Below are 26,149 nucleotides of genomic sequence, written 5' to 3'. Positions count from 1 at the left end.
TTTAAAGTTGTCAGAGACTTTAGAGATCAGCTCATACAAACTGCTACTTTCACAGAGGAGGAAGTTTTGGTACAGGAGGCTTGGAGACTTCAAAAAGTCACCAAGCAAGTTAATACCAGAGCCAATTCTGGACTCCAGCACTCCCAATATCTAATTCAATGCTGTTTCCACTGTGCCATGCTGATGTGGGGGAGGTGGATGTCTATGTTGCCAAAAATGCTTTTGAGGATGATTTTAATCTTATTTGATCGACATGTGAAAATATAGCTTTTATTCATGGACTCATTATTCCCTGAGGCGGGCTGCTAGTTAGTTTCATGTTCATATGAAATAGGAATCAGCCTTCACATAGAAAAATTTCATGGAACATTTATTTTTTTCACCGTGTTTAGATTTTATTAAAACGAGTGTTGTAAATTGTTAGAAAACTGAATTTGTGGTTTCTGGAAGTCAAAAACAAAGTCAATGTTCAGTTCATCCATGGTAAATGGAGAAAGTGTGGGGAGTCCTTTAATTCGTCCGGGGAATTGAAGGATACGGGAAAGGATGACACGATTCAACTCTAAACCTACACTATCTGAAGTGAAGGACTTCATTATTTTCAAGCCATGGCAGACCTAGCTGTGGTCCTCCTGCACGGGATGAATACGTAGGTCTTACCACATGTGGCTCACCCTGTGAGTATTCAGCAGCATGCAAGTGGTCTAATCTCAGGGATGAGAGAGGTCATGAGTTTAGTGCAGCCTCAGTATTCAACAGCTGCAACATATCTAAACGCTTACTCTCAGTATTCTTCTCCTTGTCACAGCTTAGTAACAAAATGTTTCCTGAGCCAGCACACTTTTCACACTACACTTTGGGTAGCCCGGCTCTACGGAACAGAGATCATGGATTTCAATTCAACAACATCCACATCTTCCTTCCTAGAGTAGAAGGTTGTTCTAGGCCTGACCTCTCCCAGGGAGCTACAGGGGAAGTCTGATTGGCATGGACACCTTTGATCAGGGAGGGCAGAACTTTCTCTCTGACAGAAAACTGTTACTTCGTAGGGGACTTGGTAAGTTGAAGGTACAGGAACTATTATAAATTCCTTTGACCCCTTGCTATTCTCACTAGAGCACAGTAATAGTAAACATAATGGGAGCAAGAAGAGCAGCCTTTTGCTGTTATTTAGAGCTCCCTTTCATCATTTAAAAAGTTTGCTGTTATGGGGCTCTACTGTATTGCACATTTAGAATTCTAGGCTACTTGAGATGCTAGGGAAATTACAGTTTGCAGGAAGACCCAAAATGTGGCTAAGGAATAACTTTTTTTAATAGCTAGAAGTATCTGTAGACAGCTCCAGCACCTTAAGGTAGAGTGAGTTTTCTTTTTTATTTTTTGAGACGTTGTTTTGCGCTTGTTCCCCAGGCTGGAGTGCAATGGCACAATCTCGGCTCACTACAATCTCCACCTCGAGGGTTCAAATGATTCTCCTGAGTAACTGGGATTACAGGCACCTGCCACCAGGCCCGGCTAATTTTTTGTATTTTTAGTAGAGACAGGGTTTCACCATGTTGGCCAGGCTGGTCTTGAACTCCTGACCTCAGGTGATTCACCTGCCTCGGCCTCTCAAAGTGCTGGGATTACAGGCATGAACCACCGCGTCCAGCCAGTATAGTGAATTTTCTATCACTGGGCAACTGCAAGGAGGATGTCATGCTTAGACGAGTTTCACATAAGGAGATGCTTCAATCACCACATTCTACTCTCTAGACCCACCCCTTCCTATCACATAAGCAGGTCCTGAGGTCAGGGACAGCAAATGACACACGGAAGGTCGCAGAGGGTTAGTGAAGGAGACAGCACAGAATTGAGGGCTCTTTCTTCTTTACTGCAGAGTTCTGTCCACCGTCATGCCATGCTCAGTAATGTTTACTTTTTGTTAGATAAAAAAGTGGAATGTTGGGAGTAAATTACATGTATTCCTTTCAGTAGATTTTTTTTTCATGGTTAAGTCTTAAATCTTAGTAATTCTTAAAAATAGGATTATACTTCACGAAAAATTATCATACATATTAAAAGCCCAGGCAAAGTGTTAGAATGACAGCCGGGGTGTTTCTCTACTTCTAAATCACATATAATCTCAGCCAGCCTCCTAAATCACTCTAAATAATATATGTTCCAAAAACAGAAATAGTGGTTGCCTCTTATTTCACTAGATATTCAAAAGTTAATTAGAATAATTGGAATGTCTTCTGAGCTTCTTAGCAAAAGTTGCTAAAACTGAAAAAGCCTCATTTATTAAATCTGAAATCATCCAGGATTTTTTCTTTCTAATCCTGAGAGGCATCTGTTTAGATAAATTCATTTTATCTCTTTAAATCTGATTATGTGGCTATCCTCATGCTGATGAAACATTGTTGGCAAAGAATAAGCATTTTTCATCTCAAATCTGTTATAAGGGAGTGTTACTGCATCAATGTTTGATGAACATTATTTATTTCTTTTTTTCCCCCTATAATACATTCAAGTTAAACACTCACTGGGAAATAGTTTATAATGTCTGCAGGCAGTTAAAAATTACTTACTGAAAATAGTAACAACAACCAACATATGCAGTGTTTATTTACTGTGTACCAAGTGCTATTTTAAGCACTTTGCATATATTGATTAATCGAATCTTCATAGTAATCATATGAAAGACGTACCATTAGTATTTCTCTTTTGCATATGAGGAAATAGAACAGCACATGAAGAGATGAGGAAACCAGGATTTGATCCCAAAGAATCTGGTTCCAGGGTCTGTGTTCTTAACCAACAAGGAATGAACTATCTCTTTTAATACACAGAACAACAAACTCATGGCTTGGCTAATGTTTCAACAGAATTAACAAATTTTCTAAATAAATAATTGAAATAAGTAGCGGTGGGGTCTTTCTATTATAGCCAGAGCTGTTGCAACTCTTGTACTCATCATATAATGTACAGAAACTATTTACCTGACTTTTAATAGCTTACACTTGTTTAGACAAAAATTTAGACGGTATTTTAGGAAGTGCAGCAGTTGGAACCTGGAAGAAATGTGACTATTGTTTATATTGTTTCCTTTCCTTTAATAGTATTTTGCTTTTCATATAGTTTCATTGTTTTTAGTTACAGGATTCCCACCACACAATGTAAAGCAAGTATGTGCAAATTCTAGGGTGTAGTGTGATCTTAAGCCTGATGGAAACTCATTTTATAAAATATCCCTCTAATGTTTCTTTTTTATTGAGATAACTGTTATTTATCACATGATTTCTTCCACCAGTTATCATAAGACTTTCACAGTTAGGATGTATAATCTCATTTTTCAGTAGAATCAGTAATCATGCAATTCTACTTCACACTAATATGGCTGATGATTTTATATATTGATCTGTGTTCATGTATATTTTTACTTTACACACTGAAATATACATTAGATATAAGTTATTGATATTTGATCTTTTTTATCTTATAAAAAGTGATCTTATAAATGTGGCAACTAGATGCATATAGAACAAATGAAATATCACAAGCAATTATATTTTAAAATCTCCAATTTACTTTTACTTTAGGCAAATCCTGATTTGAGACAACCGTTAAAAATTAACCAAGGACATAGAAATTGGCTATGTAGAACTTCATACTTGTGAAATAGGTACATCAGAGGTGAATAGTAGCCTTAAAAACAACAATTTCTTTTATATATGATTACTATGTTATTTCATTAAATAATAAATTCTCATGCTATTTTGAAAATATGATTTAATTTACAAAAATCACTTTGAAGGAAGATGATCAGAAGAAAATATTTATAGTATAGTTAGGGCCTCTGCCTTTCAAATGTGTATAATATGAACACTGCAGTTGATTATGTCTTTATCTTGATTTGATAAAAAGTTATGACATTTGCTGATTCTCCAACATTTAAACAATTTATGGATTCCCTTTAGAAATTCCCTCAGCGGGATTTAAACACATTTGCTAAAATATTTTTCATGTTTTTCTCCTGTCTAGAGTTAAAGATTGGTCTATTACGGGCAATCTGCCAGCCTTTGAAAAAGGTTAAATTGACCTCATAGATTTCTTCCCAAACAAATACACTTTTAACCTCCAGAGACCTAGCATTTCTGACACTGATGGTAAAGGTAGCTGGATATTTCCTTCACAAACTAGGGACTCTTATGTGAAGAGTGCCTTCCTATGCAGAGAATTTGAGAAATGGCTTTCATCTTATGCTTCCTGAAATGGTTATAACTGTCTGAAATCTGTCTCCCCACAATGGCTCATTGCTTCATTTCCACTGGTGCAGTGCTCAATAACTTCTCTGAAATGTCTTTTGGGTTGGTGACAGCACCTAACCACTCCCTGGAAGGAAATGATAAAGGTTAGAGAATCCCTTGTTCCCACAGCTGGTCCAAAGTCCCTAGACCATGAAAGCCAGAAATGACAAGTTTTTTATGATGTTTTAAAACCTATTTTATCCAAGTCATTTTAGACTGAATCATGATTTAATCTGTGTAATGCTCTGGCTTGAGTCTGGGAGGATAGTGATTTGTTACAAGGTAAGCTTCTACTGAGAAGTATTTCTTACATGAATACTTCACAGCTAATTCGGCTCACAAGAAATTCTGCCACTACTTCCTGTCTGCACAGTGCAACCACATGTTGTGTTGTATTTAACAGGTATTCATACATCTTGTCTCCCTATTGCTATACAGATCTTCACGTCTTGCTCATGATTTTATACCTTTTTCTCTCCTAAGTGCCAACCTCAGTACTGACAAAATATAAATTGAGCTGAATTAAACTGAATTACCTCACTCTGTTTCTTGTCTGCATTCCAAGGGCAGCCTTACCATCTTTTGCCTGCCTACCATCTGATAAGTGCTTCTGCAAATGCAATGTATGTGCTCAAGAAGGGCCTCCAAGGCCTAGCATTGCTCTCTGGCCAGGCCTCCAAAAGTCTTTGAGATCTTGGGCACTGGCACTTCTTCTGGACTTTTCTGTCCTTTAGCAGAAGGCAGACAGTGCAGAGATGACTGACAGTAAGGAAGCTGAACAAAGACCAAACCAAAATATTTATAAATCTAGAGAGATTGAAAAAATAGGACTAATAGCTAGAGGTAAAGGTTGAATAATTATGGTGATGATGTTACGAGTGATAGTTACAATAATATCTAATGTTTTTATTGCTTACAGTGTACTAAGTGGTAGTATAAACATATTACCTCTATTAAGTCATTAAAGCCTCAAAATAATTTTGAGTTAGAAATCATCCTCAATTTATAGACTGGGAAATCAAGGTACAGAGAGTTCAAGTTACTTGCCAAGGTCTACATAACTTATATGTAGTAGAACTCAGGCTCTGTGGGTTCAGATCTCCATCAAAAACAGTTTCCTGTAGGTTTTACTTTATATCCCAGCATAGGATGTTGGCCATATTTCTTGAGAAGACTAACTGGTATTCCCATTCTCCATTCCACGGGCTAAAAGCATTATCATCCTTGGATGATGGTTCACACGGGTCATTGGGAAATCTTTTAGGCCTCATATGGTCCTTTTTTTTTTTTTTTTTGAGACGGATTCTCGCTCTGTCGCCCAGGCTGTAGTGCAGTGGCCCGATCTCGGCTCACTGCAAGCTCCGCCTCCCGGGTTCCCGCCATTCTCCTGCCTCAGCCTCCCAAGTAGCTGGGACTACAGGCGCCGCCACCACGCCCGGCTAGTTTTTTGTATTTTTAGTAGAGATGGGATTTCACCATGTTAGCCAGGATGGTCTCGATCTCCTGACCTCGTGATCCGCCCGCCTCAGCCTCCCAAAGTGCTGGGATTACAGGCGTGAGCCACCGCGCCCAGCCTCATATGGTTCTTAGACATTATCATGACTATCCTTTCTTCATCTGGGAAAAAAAAATGTGACTTGCTACACTATCACTGTGAGACCAAAGTTTGGACTATCTTATTATTCCATTCCATAAGGCAATTAATAGAATTCCAACAAGAAGAAAGGACAGAGCCTTTGTATATTTGTAACTTCCTGTGAGAGAGAAAACCAGAATCCTAGTATACTATTTCTGAAAGGAAAAGTTGGAATTGGCTATCATTGTTGTCAGTTGTCTTGGATATAAAAGATGGAAATAGGTCATGTAGCCCCTAGGAAAGCTGAACCCAAGTTGTGTCCACAGATCTTGGCCATGAACTGACTGATCTTTGTACCTTCTGAGATGCAGGTGGTGGTCCCAGAGCGTTGGGAGCGAAGAAAATCCTGTACTGTTCAGACTTGTGAAACAATTGAAAGGACCAAACAATTTCATCAGCAGAGAACAGAGAAACCAATAGAGTTAATATTGGATTATTAATTAGTATTATCTCAAGCAGAAATGAGAAGGATTTTTATTAAAAATTCTCTTAAATAGGCCAGGAGTGGTGGCTCATGCCTGTAATCCCAGCACTTTGGGAGGCCAAAGCTAGTGCATCACAAGCTCGGGAGTTCGAAACCAGCCTGGCCAACATGGTGAAACCCTGTCTCTACTAGAAATACAAAAATTAGCTGGGTATGGTGGCATGCGCCTGTAATCCCAGCTACTTGGGAGGCTGAGGCAGGAGAATCATTTGAACCTGGGAGGTGGAGGTTGCAGTGAGCCAAGACTGCACTATTTGCACTCCAGCTTGGGCAACAGGGGGAGACTCCATCTCAAAAAAAAAAAAAAAAAAAAAAAAGACTCTGTTGAAGTTCTGAATTATTAACACACTGACCTATAAACATAGTCCATTAATTAATTTAATGCTGATCGCCTCATATTCAGAGAAGAATTTCCCCAAACATCTCTAACAGTACCTGGACACTTGATAAATGTTCTGCCTCCCTTTAACCTTGTCCAGCTAATTGGTCTTGTGGTGCCTGAGACCATTTGACCAAATAGGCTATTACATTTCCCATAGTGCTTGAACTGTAAGTCCCAGAGTGTTGATAATATGTTTTCACTTTGTGAAAACATAATGCTTATTAAGCATCATTAGCTGAGGGATCGAAACTTAGAGTTGCTTTTTTTTTTTGATGGAGAAAGTGAGATAGAATCTCAGGATGTCCATCTAAAGTTTCATGAGAATACGTGGAACTGAATTGATGATTTAATCCTATTCTCTTGTGTAAATACAGTCCTTGATGATCAGTGTTTCTCCACATATGAATGACTCTGAAGGAAAACTGCCACTGCCTCCCCGTCTCAGTCATGTCTTAGCTTGAGCTAGCACTTGCTTAAAAAATTTCCACTGGGTGCAGTGGCTCACGCCAGCAATCCCAGCACTTTGGGAGGCGGAGGTGGGTGGATCATGAGGTCAGTTCAAGACCAGCCTGGCTGAGACGGTGAAACCCCGTCCCTACTAAAAATACAAAACAAAACAAAACAACAACAACAACAAAATTATCTGGACGTGGTGGTGGGTGCCTGTTATCCCAGCTTCTCAGGAGGCTGAGGCCGAGAATTGCTTGAACTCAGGAGGCAGAGGTTGCAGTGAGCCGAGATCACGCCATTGCACTCCAGCCTGGGCGACAGAGCAAGACTCCGTCAAAAAAAAAAAAAAAAAAAATTCCACTTAACTCCCTCAGCTTCATATGAGCTCAGGTGGTGCATAGTGGAATCTCACCTGAGCTATTTTAAAAAACTAAATTTTGGTTTCTTCATGTTAAGAACTGAATACCTCAGATCTAAAATGTAGAGTGGCATGCTGTCTGCAAGAACAGCCAAGTCTAGGAGAAAAAGTCAATGGATTTTGAATGAAATTTTAGCAAGCGACTTCTCGGCACACATTTCAAGGACAAACTTCACTAAGCACATCCCTTGCTTGTGGCCTAGCGACCAAATGTGAGGCATTTGAGTATTTTATTTGGTCATGGATCTTGATAATGTCTGAATCTCTTTCCTCCCTACAACTGGCCATTCTTTGGGCTATAAAATGATTTTCAATCAACTTGAAAGTAAAAAGACAAGTTTTCATCATTTGGGTGCTGCCAGAGGAATATTGCTTTTCTGAGAAGAAAAACCCTTTAAATTACATTGTGCGTGATGAGAAAATGTTTCTCATTAGAAGTTTCCTTGTGATTGAGTGGAGACAGGACCCATCTTAGCAAACGACTTGTGCTCCAACAGCTGATCAGGATGTTCCAGGTTAGGTTAGGCAAATGCAGCTTTCCTTATTCATTGTATAGCCCAGGAGAGGTTATTGTCTTTAACTGAGAAAGGGCTGGAGGAGGGAGGCCCTGATGGCGTAGCAGAGGTGAAACGTGTGAATGTGGAACCAGGTCAGGACTGAGTCCTTGTGACTGTACCTGCTGTCACTCAGTGATGTAGGGCAGAGCTACCCCCAGAGCAAAAAACCTGAAACGTTTCTTTCCCTTGAGGAATAATCCAGCTTAAGAATCTGAACGTACATCCCTCTGACGCTTTCTGACAGCTTACCATCCTCAAGGGGAAAACTAAATCGGATTTAGTCCTTGTTCTCTTTCTGCAAATACATTTCTTCTCGGTAAACTGGGTTGCTGGGCCACAAGCTGACTTGTAAAATGAGGAACTTGGCAACAGTGTCTCTTCTTGTGTGGGTCTCTATCCATCCACCTCTCTCTCTCTCCCTCTTTCCCTCTCGGCTTCCTTCCTTTGCTCCTTCATTCACTCTCCCTCTCTCTCTGTGATAGAAACCCACCTCTCCCAGAGTTGACTTGTTCACTTACTGAAAATACAGTTTTCTGAATACCTACTATGTGGCCAGGCACTCTTTTAGATTCTGGTGACTTAATGGCATACAAAGAACACCGAGTTTCTACCCTCACAGAACTGACTTTCTAGAACTCTCTGAATTTTGCTGAATCTTGGCTCTTCCATTGCTGGCTTTGTAACTTTGGAGTAAGTTATCTAGCCTCTCTGTGCCTCATTTTCCTCATCAATAGGGACAATATTGGTATTTATCTCAATTGGTCTTTTTTTTTTTTGAGACGGAGTTTCACTCTTGTTGCCCAGGCTGGAGTGCAATGACGCGATCTCGGCTCACTGCAACTTCTGCCTCCCAGGTTCAAGCGATTCTCCTGCCTCAGCCTCCTGAGTAGCTGGGATTACAGGCATGTGCCACCATACTGGGCTAATATTTTTATATTTTTAGTAGAGACGGGGTTTCTCCATGTTGGTCAGGCTGGTCTCCAACTCCTGACCTCAGGTGATCCACCTGCCTTAGCCTCCCAAAGTGCTGGGATTACAGGTGTGAACCACAGTGCCGGGTCCTCAGTTGGTCTTTTTTAAAGATAAAATGAGGTAATACAGGTAAAGCACTTAGAAACGGAATGTGTGGCTCAGGGCTAGTGCACAGGGCATACTGATATTTTTATTGATGTTGTTTGTACTGTCATCACATTCTTCCCCTCTGAGGTGCTTACTGTTTCATCATTTTCCTGGTGACCTGAGAGAACGCTTGCATTGATGCCTCATTTTCAGGACCAGGGAGAAAGCAGGAGCCCTCTCAGAAAATGCTCAGGGAGCAGCAGTTGTGAGCATAGCACGTGCCTGTTCAGTGGAAGTGCATTATCCAAACATGTCGTAATGTAGTCATTCAGGGTCCTGCCAGAAAAAAGGAGAACCAACTCTTTTTATATTTAAAGAGGGGCATGAGAAAGAAAAGATCAAAGTGAGCTTAAGGGGTCAGGCGCGGTGGCTCATGCCTGTAATTCCAGCACTTTGGGAGGCCATGACAGGTGGATCAGTTGAGATCACGAGTTTGAGACCAGCCTGGCCAACATGGTGAAACCCCGTCTCTATTAAAATAAAAAAAATTAGCCAGGCATTGTGGCATGCACCTGTAATCCAAGCTACTTGAGAGGCTGAGGCAGAAGAATTGCTTGAACCTGGGAGGAGGAGGTTGCAGTGAGCCAAGATTATACCACTGCACTCCATCCAACCCGGGCGACAGAGCAAGACTCCATCTCAAAAAAAACAAAAAACAAAAAAACAAAAAAACAAAGAGCTTAAAGGACACTTTGTAAGTTGAGCATCTCTATTCTGAAAAATCCCAAATCTGAAACATTTTGAGCACGGACAGGTTGCCCCATATGGAAAGTTCCACACCTGACCTCATGGCATGGGTTGCAGTCAAAAATTTCTTCATGGACAAAATTATTTAAAATACGGTATAAACTTACCTTTAGTCTATATGCATAAGGTATATATGGTGCATAAATAAATTTTGTGTTTAGACTTGGGTCCCATCCCCAGGCTATCTCATTATGTATGTGCAAACATTCTAAAATCTGAAAATATCCAAAATTCTAAAAACATCTGGTCTGAAACACTTCTGATAAGGGATCCACAGACAGTGCATAGATCCTGTGTACAGTGGCAAAGTCAGGTCTATTGCTTTTTCAAAGAACAGCACAGCCTCTTTCCCTTATATTTGTACTGAACATCTTGAAGGAAGTAGAATCTTCTCTGCCTTCTGCTAGTGCATTTCCCAGTACTTTCAAACTCTTTGATATTGCTGAATGAGATAAATCATTTCAGATATTTTTTCAGATATACCAAATTCTACCTTGGCAGTGCCCCTCTGTCCTGTGAGCCTTGCAAGTGACTTTCCTGGTTTCTGACAAGGACCATGATGAATCACTAGCTTGGGGTATCTTGTGTCTCTTTACACTATTGATTTTAGGAAAATACTTTCTGCAGCTTGCAAAACCATAATGTCGTTTGTCCTTAGAACATCACTGTCCCAAGAAGATACAATCATCATGCTTTACCCATACATTAAATAAATGATACACTTCTTAAAATAAAAAGTGTTTAAAAATCCTTTTTTTAACACAGAAGAAAAGTAAGTCCAACTTTTTCCATTACTTTGCTTCTTGATAAAACTCTAGATATAGTTTACTTTTAAAACAATGTATTTTTATTTATTATGATTGTTATTAAACATTATAACTTATTGCATAGTTAATTCCTATTTTTGTGAACCAATACTGTTATAAAAGAAGTGTGTACTTTTTTTAACCTAACCTTAGTTTTTGTTTCTAAGCTGGTATTTTTCACAAGTCAAAACAGTCCACTCAAGAAATAATAGACATTGGAGACTCAGAAGGATGGCAGGGTGGCAGGGTGGCAGGGTGGCAGGGCTGATAGATAAGAAATTACTTAATTGGAACAATGTATGTTATTTGGGTGATGGAAACCCTAAAAGCCCTATATCCATCTAACAGAATGCAACTTATACCTCCTAAATCTATAAACAATGTTTAAAAAGGAAATAAGAATGAAAGAAGAAAAAGAGTTCATTTTGAACTAGTGGAAATAATAGAAAGGAAAAGATTATTTTAAAAAATACCCTCGGCCGAGCGCAGTGGCTCATGCTTGTAATTCCAGCACTTTGGGAAGCTGAGGCGGGAGGATCACAAGGTCAGGAGTTTGAGACCAGCCTGACCAATATGGTGAAACCCCGTCTCTACTAAAAATACAAAAATTAAGCGGGTATGGTGGCGGACACCTGTCGTCCCAGCTACTTGGGAGGCTGAGGCAGGAGAATCATTTGAACTTGGGAGGTGGAGGTTGCAGTGAGCTGAGATCATGTCACTGGACTCCAGCCTGGGCAACAGAGCGAGACTCCATCTCAAAAACAAAAACAAAAACAAAAACAAAACAAAACGAAACAAACAAACAAAAACCCTCCAAAAAGAAAAAAAAAAAAGAAAAGAAAACCCGACCAAACAAAAAAACGCATACAGTCCAATCAATGCTGAGGTGACAACTCCATTTTTGGTAATCTGAATGTGAATCTTTGACAAGGATGTTTTCAGAGATTATTTTGGTTACAACTGTTGTTTTCCTTTTACTCACATGCACACTTACCACCATTAATACTTTTTTCCCCCAAAAAAATAAGCTTTAGCCCCTTTTCTGTTATAGATTAGCTATGTGACTTGGAGCAGGTAATTTAGCTTCTGAAGGTTTTGTTCTTTTCATAAGTAAAGTGAAGAGTTGAACTTCATGATCTCTGTACCTATTGGATCTATTAAAATCTATTTTTCACTGGAATTAGAGTATTTGAGATTTGATAATAAAAGTACTAAAGCTTCCTCCAAAAGCAAGGCAGAAATCAGTTTCATTACTATGGGAAAGTAATTAAAAAGACCTCAACAATGAAATGCCCTTGACACTAAAACTAAACTCATCCAACTTAATTCTCCTGTGGTGCCTCCGAAGTCTTTTTGAAAAGCTTCAGGCATGGCTGGGAACACTGTCCTTCATCAATGCGGACTCAATATTAGACCAGCGTCTCCCGGGATTTTTTCGTTCTTAATTCTCTAAGTTCCAGTATCAACACATTTTCCTGTCATCTGCTTCTACCTCATCAAGTACAGTACAGAAAGAACAAAATAATGATATTCAAGTATTCTGGTTACCAGAATTCTGGATTAAGGAACCTTTATTTTGTGGGTTCTATAAATGAGTGATTAATTAATGAGTGGTTAGGTTGTATTCGGAATTTTTTTTTTTTCTGGTGTAAAGGCAAGAGAGGATATTGAAGATATTGATCTATGCATCTGAGTACACTAAATTGGGGTGGAGTAAATGACATCTAGTTGGGGACCAAAGAAATTGCTTTATGCTGACTGAGGCTCCAGGGATTCCTTATAATGGGATTTTGTAATTATAAATCTTATTTCATTAAAAAAATTGCCCAACATTTTTTTTCTGTTTTTGGACAGACTCTTTTATCCTCTACCCCAAGTATCAGATAATCACTGAGAACACTTCGTCAGCTTCTTACCTTGAAGAAGGTCATTGTTGATCCATCTCTGACCGCCCCATATTCTATCTTGGTTTGCTTTGCCAGATCATCTGCTGAATCTATGGGGGATTCCATTCTCTCTACTGTCAAGAAGGCAGCCAGATTGGCAGTGTAGGATGAAATGATGATTAGGGTGAAAAACCACCATATCCCTCCAACTATTCTGGTCGATAGAGCTTTGGGCATCAGCTCTGATCCTGTGATGGCATCATCAGAGTAAGGGTGTTAAACACAGTCAGAAGGAAAGGGAAGATGTACAGTTCGACACTATTCTAGGGAGATCAACCCATCAAAGACTTACCATCTTGTATGTAGATAAAATACATTTTATAGAAAATGCATCAAAATCTAAAGCATTTTTTTCAAATCATTAATCACTACTGCTGCTTTAACTATAATTTATCAGTAGCTGATGGTATTAAAACAGTTTTAACCTGGAGATATTCTATGTCTAAAATTTAGTTAGTTTAGTTTCTTAGAATTGAAAAGTCAACCCCAAGACATTTTGCCTTTTATTACTGTCTAAATGCATCTTATAGTGTGAAGTAAAATATTCTATGTCTTTGTATAACTATAAAAATCTTCGAAATGCTAACATTTTTATTTAAGATTAAAGAAGGAGAGCAACTTGCAAAATATTAACGTGCCATTTATCACATGTACTTTAATAAAACATTGGGATTTTACAAATAAAATAAGATGCAGCCATACTTGACAGTGGATGAATTAGTTTTTATTGTCTTATGTTACCCTAAAAGCTACAATTCTTTTTGTACTGTAGATTCTTATTTGGCTAAAAAAACACTTTCTCTGCAACGCATAATTTTGTCCTTCAATAAAATGCTGTTTCTTAACTACACTTCAAAGACAGGCTGTTTCTTAGGTGAAAGAAGACTTTCCTGGTAAGAATATACATTTTAGATGTCATTCAGATGATTTTAAATTATGTTTAAATGATAAGAGTCACTTAATGTGTTTACCAAGGAAACCTTCCTCTCTAAAAGAAAGGGTTTATGAGCTAAGTTTACTGACATAAAAGACAAACATCTTGAAAACAGTCTAGCTCAATTTTGCTCAGACTGAGCTGTGGATGTCTATACATTCAGCAGCAGAATTAGAATAAAAGAGAAGTACAGTTAGAGTTCACTCCAGTTGTACTGATTCACAAGTGGATTTTGGCTTGTCCATCTGCCTGAAATTTGCCATTGATTCTGTACATAGCATATCCTCCACAAACCTGAAGGCATGACAGAGTTTATGTGACTAGAGAAAAAGTGAAAGAAACACACCCTAAATTAAAAATCCCAAAGAGTGAAGTATAGTAGGCCAGATGTCTGGACTATAGGATCCTTTTACTATACTGATAGGGTGTTTTGAAGCTCTGTAGTTAATAATGGCTTAAGATGGAAAGGAAAATTGGAGTTCACCAATCTACCAATAAATGAATTTGTGCTCTGGTTTAGTCTATAAACAGATGCACATACTGCTCAGGAAATCAAAGCTAGCTCAAGGACAGTGATAAGCAGATCAAGGTTTGCAGAATTTCTGGGCTTTAAATTAACAGATATATTCTCCTAATGCTATTACATATCTTTGTGTTTTATTCCCTTTTAATGAGGGAAATGGTTTGACAGCGATTTGTGTTTCCTTCTGTCGTTTGTTTGAATTTGAGTGGGTAATATTACACAGACTTATAATAGTTTTCCATTAAATTGCCTCCAAGGATTTAGTGGAATGGTTTGCTGCTGTTGTTTTAATATCGTGGTTTAATGGGATTTATATGCCTGTGGGTGTGTGTGTGTTTAATGCCCAAGGTTGTTTCATATCTTTGTACTTAATTGATCTAGCAGTCTTGTGGCAATGTGATATTATTTTAGATCTTTAGTTGGTTATTAAAATACCATTTATTTCATAAAATAGCCATAGGAAATAAATAACAGTTAATAGATATATTTTTCTTAGCTTACAGGTGCAGATTTTCTGCTGTAAATTTATTCTTTTGTTATTTGGTTGCATTTATGAAAAGATAAGGTTTTCACTTATTTGTATTTTTGTATAATTATGTATTATATGGCATTAAGACTGGACAGACAGGTGAACAACGGACTGTTGAAATGTAATAATTCTAATTCACATCTTTCACATTGTAGAATGCATATTTAAACTTTTGGATAAAGTTATCTTAGAAACTTAGTAAAAATATTAATAGAACACAAGTACTGAGATTGCATTTTAAACCCTTGTTAGATGGCATCCATTAGATTTCTCAATGTTTCTTGGTGTTTTCTATTTTTGTCTAATTTTGTGAATTTTGTAATTCTCCATGTTAATTAGAAATGCTTAGAAACCGCTTCTTTCAAGTAGAGAGGATTTGTGTAAACTTAGTACTCTAGAGGATGAAATGATACAAACACTAAAAGTTGAGTAAAACATTACTAGAAAATATTCAGGATGAGAGACAGTACTTGCTGAAGTCTCTTTAGTGCCTTTTACGGCAGACATGACAGCCAATCCTGATCCAGACTTTGCTCACGCTCTGTAGAAAAGAGAAAGTCTGATCATCACATTTAAAAAAAAAAATTCAACAAAATGGTTTCCAATCGAGTACAGTGACAAGCTTCTGCTAACAAGAGAGCGACAGAGGATAACTACCTGGTTCGACACCACATGCATGCTAGAGACAGATGCACTGACAGTCACAAGTGCCTCAAGTTTGTACCTGGAAAGATTTGTTGCACCTGACACATGTTTGTAAACTTCTTGAAAGACAAGCAGAGTCTGGTTGGGGCTGACTGTCATGTACCCAAGGTAGTGGTAACTAACAGACACTGCATCCCACAGTGTGCTGTGGATGATGGTAAACTCCAAACAGGTAAAAGATGAAAGATAAATTCCGGGGGTGGGTGCACTCATATGACAGAAGGTAGTCACAGTCATATACCTGCACAGGCCTGCTGCATGCTCTGTGAAACCTAAAAGTATAATGTTGGAGAAGACAAGCTATCAGAAGGAGCAGGGGTCTCCTTCACTCTTAAAGTAATTGCTCACAAAGTAAATATCCTAAAAATTAAATGCATGGGTAAAGCAGTATATGGGGTTTCCTGAAGGATTTATACCTCTGTGCTATGCTCTAAGTTTATGCAAATGATTTCTAGTAAATCAGATGGTATCTATACCTATTTAGCAGTGCCCACACAAACCACACTTAATTGTGTAACTAGGATTTTCCCACTTTCTTCAACTATTTACTATTTCAGTATTAGAATTTGGTGTTTCTATAGTCTCTCTCTAATCTGAAGATCCAAAAGATAACTATTTCAAGTGTTATAGCAATTCCCTAATGAGAAACCTTAGGGTTCATCCCCAAGTAGCAAACATGTTTAATGTATATCCCAGTGGAATTTTCCTTTGGCAATGTATTTTGCGGCTTATTGTCAAATGAGCAGATATTCCAAACACAACAGCTTCTGTGACTTATGATTTTCTTATATTAGTGCGTTTAATCCTGGAAGAATTTTCTATACTATATGCCTGGCACTGAAGCTGAAAAAAAATCACAAAAGAAATGGAGTTCTTCCAAAAGTTAAAGCGACTTCCCCTTCCCCCACTACAAAAGCAGAATCCCCCAATTCATAGGAAATGTATAAAATAAATTACATTTCCATGGTCAAATTTTATTTCCCCAACTCCTACAGTTTATTGTTGCTATGGTTACCAATTGAGGGAGATTGTGAAAAGTTACTGGGAAGCGGAAATCAATCTCAGTAGGGTTTGCCAGAGTAGCAATTAGGTGGAAGTCCTAGGTAAGGTCAGCAATTGGAAGAATCTCAGTGGATTTAATCTGCAAAGGATTTAAATTCTGCTCCTTTAAACCTCTGACTCATGGAGTTACGGCTGAGAAGGAAAAGACCGTCATCTCCATCTATGCAAATTTGTAAACAATTTCTAAGGTACCTTATGTTTTGCTACCCACAGGAAAATTTGTATTTATTGCTTGATAGAAGTGTTATTTTAGATATATAGCAAGGGAGTTCCATATAGGTCATCGATTTTGCTTCATCTTCAGAACCAGCTAGAAAGTCTGTTGCTATTTTCTTAAGTTCCTGAGATGGTGTTTCATCCTACCCTCTAGCTTCATGGTGGAGTTTACCAGCATGAAAGCCTGTCAGCACACTGTGGGATGCGTGTGACAAAGATAGGCAACCGGTGTACCTTGCTGCATGAGAGCTCCAACTCCAAACCAGAAACTATTTAGTAAAGTAAAATTGTTTTCCACCACGTCTGAGTCAGGGTTGCATGGGTGGGGGTTATACCACTCGTAGGGTGTAAACCTGTGGTAGTTAACAGAAACAGTCTGTAAATATCAGAGAAATGCACAGGACACCAGCAAAACCAAAACCTCCTGAGCAATGCAGAAAACACAACAATAATGACGAAAGCTTCAAACCAAAGGAGTAAAGGCCATAGTCATAAACTTACAGCTTTGGTGGGCAAAGTGCAAAGAGCCTTGAGACGTTAATATTTACCAGACTTCTTATTTCTAGGCAAATTGGTCAGCTGGAATTGTACTCCTCAGCTCTAGGTCTACTGAATTCTTCTGAGTTTTCATTCATTTCCATATTACTGAACAACTAGATGAACTGTAAAGAAAGGTTCACTCATCCCAAGTATTTACCCCACCAAGTAGTGATGAACGTGACACACACTTGTTGCATAGCAACTACAATGTCAAGGTACTGTGTTGCTAGGTCCTGTGGGAGACACAAAAAAGAGGGTGACTTGCCTTCAAGGGGTTTGTATGGACAGATGGTTAGAAGGAGTCTAAGTGGCGGTCTAGCGATTTTGTAATGCATCAAAGGTGTTGCAAACTGAATAAATTAGTGAACAAAATATAGAGTTGAATTTGGAGTGTATTTGATGTTTTTTGATAGTCCATGGGGAAAAAAATCGCAATCCTAAATGAAGAGACAAGGCTTACATTTGGAATTATCCTGGTCCAGGCCTAATGGTATACATTAGTACTAACTACATAGCATGCCTCCCTGGAGAATTTTAAATTCATAATTTCCTTTTGATTTGTTTTAAATTTGTTTTCAGAGCTATGGCCTGTGGTCACTTAATCACCAACCCTGGTTCAGTAAGTGGTATGTTTTCTATAGCATTATTATAACTCTGCCTCCATGGTGGTGTGCTATAGGCTGTAAACGTTTCTGGAAAAACAACTAGTAGTGTGGGAAGTCAACTTTGAACAATTCACTCAACCTCTCTGGCCTCAATTTCCTTATTTGTGAAGAGGAGGAAATCCAGATTATCTCTGAGGGTGTACTTAAAATAAAAATCTGTGGAACCAAATACATTTTTGGTTTTTTATTTTTTTAAGCATCTGTCTGGCCTGTGTAACCCAAAGGAGGTCTCTGCTCTGTGGTTACTTTTGAGGGCTATCTTGCCAAGTGGTACTTATTTTTCCAAAAAGACATTAGCAGAAGCTCAACGAAGTGATCTGGAAATAATTTAAAATGCAGTCATTTTTAGCACTGAAAGATTTGCCATTTGTCATTGGGTCTTTTCAACGCAAGCAGGAGTGTTAGAGTAATGTTAAAACATCATTCTCCAGCCATAAAGTTTCAGCAGTAAACAATGGCAGGTTGCTGACACACTGGAGAGAACTGGGTTTAAGGTGAATACATTATCTATATGAAAAGCAGGGCATGCTGTGAATCAAGCACAAGGAACTAAGCAGACAATTCCTCTTCATGAAAAGCCATTTTCTAGACCTCCAGACACCTTCTGGAAAGGGTTCAGTGCCTCCTCACTAAGTCTTAGGGGGACTGGGATAACAGTCTCGTAGTTTATCCCAGCATAATGGAATCCGACTCATTACTGCAGCTTCTCCACAGCTGCAGGGTACACCATGCAGGTTCCTATGAAGCTGATGAATATAGCTTTAATTGCCAATGCCGTGCCAATACATTTTAATTAATGTTTCAACAATATAATTAAGTTTTGAATTTGCACACTCTTATAGCCATAGTAGTTTGCTGAGCTGAAGAAATGAATACCAATATTAATGAACCTATTAATTGAAACAGCATGCAGAGTAAAGATCCCGTTACTTAAACACTATCATTGTCACTTGTACAATAATTTAAAAATATTAATTGAAATAAATTAAGAGCCTAATGTATTCAAGAGAAGGGGTTTTATTTTTTCAAATAGACCATAAGACTTGGCAACCACCAACCCCTCAATATTCTGACATTTCTCTCCCAGATATGCTCCCATCGATGAGCTCATCCCTTCCCTCTTTGGAAGGCTGCTTTTAACTTTGTCTTGTTTCATACTTTGCACTTATAAGAGAGCAATTAATCTAATTTTTGTGTGGCAAAAAGAAAAACTGTCTAAACAGCAATATGATTCTGCCTGCTCTGCAGAGATATTTTAGGTCTTTCTCTCTGGAATTCTGAGTGACTTGTGGAGCATGTGGTCTGGTGAATATTAAACAGTGATATGATGCTGTGCTGTAAGACACTGGCTTTCTATAAGGCAATAGACCTACCTGTTGCCTGGATGTAGACATTTCAGCTTGGAATTTCTAACACCTGCGTAAAGATAGCCAGTGCGACAGCAGTGTCAGCATTAGGAAGTCCGGTGAAAAGATAAATATACGACCTACACCAAAGATAATCCGAAACAGCTATCCCCAAATGGCTCTCAAGAAATCAATACTGATCTTTACTAACATGATAGAGAAGGGAGCAAATGTGCTTAAACAAGTGCTTAAAACGTGCTTAAAACAAAACTTTCATATAGAAGGGTAGCCTTATGTTGAAATGTGAAAGTTCACTTTAGGTTTATGTTTGTTTCTGCCCGGCTTACACTTGAATGGAAGATATGAAACAAGCTCACACAGAAGTTTTCTAATTAAGGGACTAATTTTTATGGCTGAGAATGCACAGTAGGCTGCATTGAGGAGAGAAAAATACATTCATCTTTCAAGGGAGGATGCTCTATTGAATTTGTAATATAATGGTTGGTTTTGTATTATAACCGTAGAATTTACTTTCAAGGGTTTTCTAGATTTTTTTTTTGCCAAGTGTCAACTTTAAAAATGTCCATTTTTAAGAAGACAAACATAAATTATTAAATGTAAGCAGACATTCTATCTGGATATTTGATCTATTTAAATTGTTTATGATGGACATAATTTTTCAGTGTTAAATATTTTTCAAAAAGTGGAAAAATTGCCAACCACAAAACCAAAACCCTGACATACACACTTATTAAAAGTCATAGTAATTAAATATTGTTTTCCGTAGTTTATCCTACCGATGTCTACATCTTTATAAATTTAATTCAGTTCAACAAATAATTTTTAGGCATCTATCTAGTGAGGGCATTTGCTTAAATGCAGTGATGGGGCTTTATTTTTCCCCTTTAAAAGAACATAAGAGAATACAATTCGTAACATAAATTCCAAAGTCTCTCTAGAGCTATAGATAATTATGAGATTTACTGTTTTTCATTTCCACTTCCCTAACTTGGAATGCAAACCACTAAGGTGATAACTGAGGGTACAGAGTGACGGAGTTCATGGTCTCAAACTATGGTGGTAGGAAGTAAAGGTGAATTGGTACATCTACTCAACCAGAATTTTGTTTTTGGGAATCAACTCTAAATATATATATTTGTGGCTTTATGAAGCGGAAGCAGGGGAGGATTCTAAGGTGTAGAGAAGGCAAATGTAGTTGGAAGTAGAGTCTTCATGACAGTACCCTTGTGCCCTGGAGGGAGATCTTTTCTATATTTCATCACCATACTGTTTCCAAGTTTGCACTGGATGTATAACACCTCCACTTCTGAACCAAGACAGGGCAAGAAGGCAGTGGAAGAGGAGATAAGAAGAATAAGCTAAATAAGGAAGGACTGGCTTATAAATGATACTCTCGGTGAGTAGAAATACCGAATGGATTGCATTGATGGTGGTAATGGGGACGCTGTTAACTTAATAGAAATAAAATGAGTGAAGTCCGAAAATATGGAGGTCTGGGTCACCAAGAGCTTATGGAAGAATAAACAAAATAAGGAGGGGAAAACTACTGAATGGTGTGCCATTCTGACATACTCTGATGACATAAATAAGGAGATTTAAGTGCACAGTTGGAGTCAAGTGTAAAAGGGTACTTGATGCTGCTGGCGTTTCTTCTCCCACTGGCTTTGGTCAAGTCATGTAACAAACGATGTATTTGCTCATCAACATCGCCTTGCCTGTTCTACTCATTAACATCACTGCCTAAACAGAGCCTCAGACTATGACATATGGAAACTCACTTTTGCCCTGCAAAATATGGAAACTACTGTTGCCCTGGGCTGCATGAATCGCTCTACCATTCCTAGTATCACCCAACAGGTATAGGCCTCCGGACAGAGGTATGCAACAACAAGTAAACACAAGATTACCTATTAGAAGGTGCTTCACCTTAGGATAGTCATTTATTAAATGGCCATTCCAAGGCAATATTAGCTTCACTGAGGAGTCAGTAATGAAAAATACACCTCCAAAGGCAAACAATTTATTTTTTGAAAATTTTATACGCAAAGCAATATTTTCTTTGTTTCGAGCGTGGTTTCTCAACCTTGGTGCTATTGACATTTTGGAGCAAATAATTCTTTTGGGAGGTGTCTGTCCTGTGCACTGTAAGATGTTTGGCAGCATCCCTGGACTCCATCCGCTTGATACCAGTAGCACTCCCTACTCCCAGCCATGACAACTAATGTTTGTAGACATTTCCAAATGTTCCCTGGGGAACAAAATCCCTCCTAGTTGAGAACCACTGATTTAGAGTATTAAAAATACAAAAGGATAATATCACTATACATACTGTCAATATTTTATTTTCTGAAGTAAGGCATACTGAAAGAGAGCTTTGGTCAGTAAAAGTATAAAATCTGAGCTTTAGTAATGGTACACTTTATAAGGCACAGAGAACTTCAAAACATTCATTTCATACTGAATGTATAAATACCCACATGTGAGAGCCCATATCGATTCAGTTTGAGTATGTCTGCCTTGTGGATCTTTAAAACCTTTCCAGCCTGGGTTATTTTCCCAAGCTTTCTTTATAATTACACCAGGGAAAGAGTTACCTGGCATTAATCAAAACCAGACAGTGGACAATGACAAAGAGCTAGCATGAAGAAATATTTCTCTTAGAAATTCCTGGAGGGAAAACAAAAATTGATTAGGGAAAAAGTTCACTGAGTTTTGTTGAAAGGTGAAAAAGATTGAAAACAAGTAGGGACATACAAAAGCAATTATTTTTCACATGGTTTATCTAGGGATAGCAAATGTTTAAGCCAACAGAAAGATAAAATAGCTGTTTCAAATTCAGCATCAAAGGTAGTCAGAAAATATGATCTACTGAAAGGTATAAAAATCCTTTAAGGAACTGTGTAGAGCAAAATGGTTAGATACAGAGTGAAATCTCGAAAAGTAAAACCTGAACTGAATCATCTTAATGGTAGCACAAAGGTTTCACGCCTCCAGGCTCTGTATGTAAGCAACCTTTCCTTTCAGCATTATTTCTAGAATGCTCTTTAACTTTCTAATGCCTTTAAAAATAAATTTAATAGAACTTTTAAAGTATTTTTCTTCATTCCTAAGGATTTCACAATCTTTTTACTCCAGTGTTTTTTATTTGCTATGATAATTCTTCGCTAACTTTTTTATGTTTTGCTTATCCAAGTATTCTAGGGGTCAAATATCTGGAGACGATTTTACAATTCCAATGGAAACATTTTACACATCATTTGAGCCATTGCTTTTGTTATAAATCAAGGAAAATGGCTAAATAACCATTTTATGTTGCTTGAAATAGGGATAAACATAAACTAATATTAAAAATTATCTTCCTCTCTTTTAAAAGTAACTTTGTAAATAATTAGAAAACATTCATTTACAGAATGGCTTTTATATGGAAACCTTCCAAGAATAGAACACTAGGCAAAACTAAAAGTACACTTTAAAGTTCTTCATTTTTGTCTGCCTCTGGGACATACAGAAATCTGAGACCGACCTACACCTCTTGTGAATTCAGTGGTTCTCAAACTTACCTTGCAATCACAAAGAGTACACAACTGACTCCCAAGCAGGCTAAGAGCACATACATCCAAATATCTGGAGACAGGGGGTTGAGGAAGGAGAAAACGCCTGGATTGGTACCATTGGGCTTCCGGTAGAGAATGCTGATGCCTAGGGTCATGAAGGGTTTGGAGAAGTCAATGACTTTCTCCCGCACGTAGGTGATGGTAAGAGGAGCCACTGCCAGGTCAGCCCTCTGCAAAAGCAAGTCCAAAATTGTCAGCTTAGTCTAGTTTCTTTGCAAATGTCTGAACTTTTCCTGGGTACTCCTGATTCTTATTCCTAATTCTAAATTCTTCTTACTCGTGAAACTCCCGTGATGATTCTAATACAAAAACAGTCTATTTACACAGTTACATTTATGAAACAGTATCAGCAAAGAGAAACCAGAAAGTATAAAATACACACATACGTACACAAACATATATAAATCATTCTGGAACTAAACGAAGACAAAAATGCAGGAGGGTGTCTTTAAAAAGGACATGTGAGAAAAAGAAGGAATGAGCAACTTGGTTGTACTATTAATTGACATGATGAGATTTTGCTCTGAGCTGGAAACTTTAAAATTCTTTTTTTTTTTTTTTTTTTTTTCTTTTTTTTTGAGATGGAGTCTCGCTCTGTCGCCCAGGCTGGAGTGTAGTGGCACTATCTCGGCTCACTGCAAGCTCCGCCTCCCGGGTTCACGCCATTCTCCTGCCTCAGCCTCCGGAGTAGCTGGGACTACAGACACCCGCCACCGCGCCCGGCTAATTTTTTGTATTTTTAGTAGACACGGGGTTTCACCGTGTTAACCAGGATGGTCTCGGTCTCCTGACCTTGTGATCTGCCCTCCTCGGCCTCCCAAAGTGTAAAATTCTTAGTTTAAGAATCACTCAAGTTTATGTTCAGCATGAAAGGAGGACCCACATGATATGATTTGGCTCTGTGTCCCCACCCAAATCTCACCTTGAATTGTAATAATCCCAATGTGTCAAGGGTGGGACCAGGTGGAAGTAATTTGATCATGGGGTAATGGGATCTGGTGATTAGGAGTGAGTCTCATGAGAGCTGATGGTTTTATAAGTGTCTAGCATCTCCCCTGCTTTCACTCATTCTCTCACCTGCTACCCTGTGATGAGGTGTCTTCTGCTGTGATTATAAGTTTCCTGAGGCCTCTCCAGCCATGAGGAACTGTGTCAATTAAATCTCTTTCCTTTATAAATTACCCAGTCTCAGGCAGTTCTTTATAGCAGTGTAAAAACAAACTAATGCACCATATATTTTTATCATTAATTTTTATCTTTACTTTCCCTTCTGAGTAAGCAAACTCCATTTCTAGGTTGTTTTCTTTGCTTCTTAAAAAAATTGTTATGATTCAAGAAAAGGAAACATTTTTTCTGTCATCATTTTTTCCTTTCTTACTTTCTCTTATGCATATTTTCAGATATGTTAGAAATACTGTTACTTACGTGATCTATGAGTTCCTTAACCATCCCGTTCCACTCCCCTTTGTCATTCTGGGCTCCGTATTTGCCATCCGGAACTAGTTTAACATCATAAATGAAACCCAGGATGTTTGACAATTCTTTCAACAGGTCCAGGCAATAACCTTCAAATCTGTCATTTCCATATAGAGGCTTATCAGATTTCCTGTACATAACATAGGGTTCTTCCTAAATGAAACAAACCAAATATGAAAACCCTATTATAATGAAAGGAAGAATTTATCCCATCAGCAGCTCAAAGATGTGAAATATTTGGTAATGATTTTGAAGAGCTGAGAGTACTGAAGTCATTCACTCCTCTGCCTGCCTATGTCCTCTATAAATTCAGAACACTTCCTATATTTTAGTTTCTTTCCCTTCTGCCTCTTTCGGTGGGAGCTTTTCCTTCCTCTGTGGAGGGTGCGGCTGTGCGGGAATGGTGTGATGGATACATAGTCACATTTAAACGTTGGGTCTGAGAAGAAGAAAGGTGCAGAGGGCAATAGGGGCCCAGATGCCTGGCCACCCACTGTGCCAATACCCAAGCTTTTTTTGTATGACCCCTCACCCTTCTGGCTTTTTTTTTTTTTTTTTTTTTTTTTTTAACGGAATCTCGCTCTATTGCCCAGGCTCGAGTGCGGTGGGGAGATCTCAGCTCACTGCAAGCTCCGCCTCCCGGGTTCACACCATGCTCCTTTCTCAGCCTCCTGAGTAGCTGGTACTACAGGCACCCGCCACCACACCTGGCTAATTTTCTGTATTTTTTCATTAGAGATAGGGTTTCACCATGTTAGCCCGGGACGGTCTCGATCTTCTGACCTCGTCCCGCCTCGGCCTCACGAAGTGCTGGGATTACAGGTGTGCGCCACCAAATGTGACCCTGGCTTTTAACTAAGAACCTCATGACAGAGAAATCTATATCACCAAGTATTTCCTTTCTTTCTTTGCACCTCCAATCTATGACTATTCTCATTTCTTCATCTAAATTTCACCTCAATGTCACTATTCACTTATGATTTATATATTTTGATTGGTTTCCTTCAGGGTAGCCTATTCCAAAGGCCATTGCTATGTCTTGTTTTATCATCTTTCCCATCTTCTTTTTTCAAATCACCTCAAATCTCACATCTGGTCATTCTCTGCTTATACATGTACATCATCAGTCCCCTCTCCTATAAATAATGGACATTTCCCTACTACCATGCATCTATAACTTGTTAATTCTCATTTGACTGAATGAATGCTCATTTTGTTTCATAAAATTATAATAGTAGCTATAGTACTGACATATTCTTTATGTTTAGGTTTATCCTCAAACTGATAGTGGGGTCATTCAAACACAGTAGAAAACCCTGTGTTTTCATAAGACAGGCATAGAGAAAGTAGTAATCAGAAGAGCAAAGCAGTTTTTACTTTGGATGAACAATTCTCACAAGTTAATAATAACAACAAATTGATTTGACATTGTGGACTGGTTATGGCAGGATGTCTGCAAATAAGGATTTCAGGGAGGGCTACCATGCCCAACTCCCTGGAGAAAGGAAAAAGCAGAAAATAAGCAACTGGTAGCTGTACAGTGGCTGGATGGGGCATGACCAGGGCTCTAATAGGAGGCAGGACTTTACAAGAACAGTTAGTAAAGGAGCTGTGTACAGAAGTGTGAGCAGAGCAAAGGGAGCCGAGGGAAGTAAGGGTCTGATTTGGCAGCAAGTCATAGACA

The 26,149-nt window shown here is 38.5% G+C and overlaps 2 protein-coding genes and 1 long non-coding RNA gene across 8 annotated transcripts in view; 1 reads left to right on the top strand and 2 right to left on the bottom strand.

Annotated features, from left to right (window-relative positions):
* RWDD2B (RWD domain containing 2B) overlaps positions 1-26,149 on the bottom strand; it is a 1,177,964-nt gene that overhangs the window by 554,183 nt on the left and 597,632 nt on the right. The gene's annotated exons all lie outside the window — the stretch shown is intronic.
* The window catches only part of GRIK1 (glutamate ionotropic receptor kainate type subunit 1), a 406,887-nt gene that overhangs the window by 27,597 nt on the left and 353,141 nt on the right, over positions 1-26,149 (bottom strand). For all 6 annotated transcript variants that reach the window (XM_050784706.1, XM_050784709.1, XM_050784707.1 and 3 more), the window contains 4 exons: positions 24,415-24,618; positions 22,936-23,159; positions 17,038-17,156; positions 12,805-13,022 (listed from right to left, as the gene is read on the bottom strand). In XM_050784706.1, the coding sequence (XP_050640663.1) occupies positions 12,805-13,022; positions 17,038-17,156; positions 22,936-23,159; positions 24,415-24,618 (765 nt within the window). The remainder of the gene's footprint in view (positions 1-12,804; positions 13,023-17,037; positions 17,157-22,935; positions 23,160-24,414; positions 24,619-26,149) is intronic.
* LOC126950746 (uncharacterized) overlaps positions 1-26,149 on the top strand; it is a 148,426-nt gene that overhangs the window by 11,332 nt on the left and 110,945 nt on the right. The window lies entirely within an intron of this gene.

Source organism: Macaca thibetana, chromosome 3 (assembly GCF_024542745.1).
Source record: "Macaca thibetana thibetana isolate TM-01 chromosome 3, ASM2454274v1, whole genome shotgun sequence".
Taxonomy (NCBI): Eukaryota; Metazoa; Chordata; class Mammalia; order Primates; family Cercopithecidae; genus Macaca; species Macaca thibetana.
This window is presented reverse-complemented; position numbering and strand designations above follow the sequence as displayed.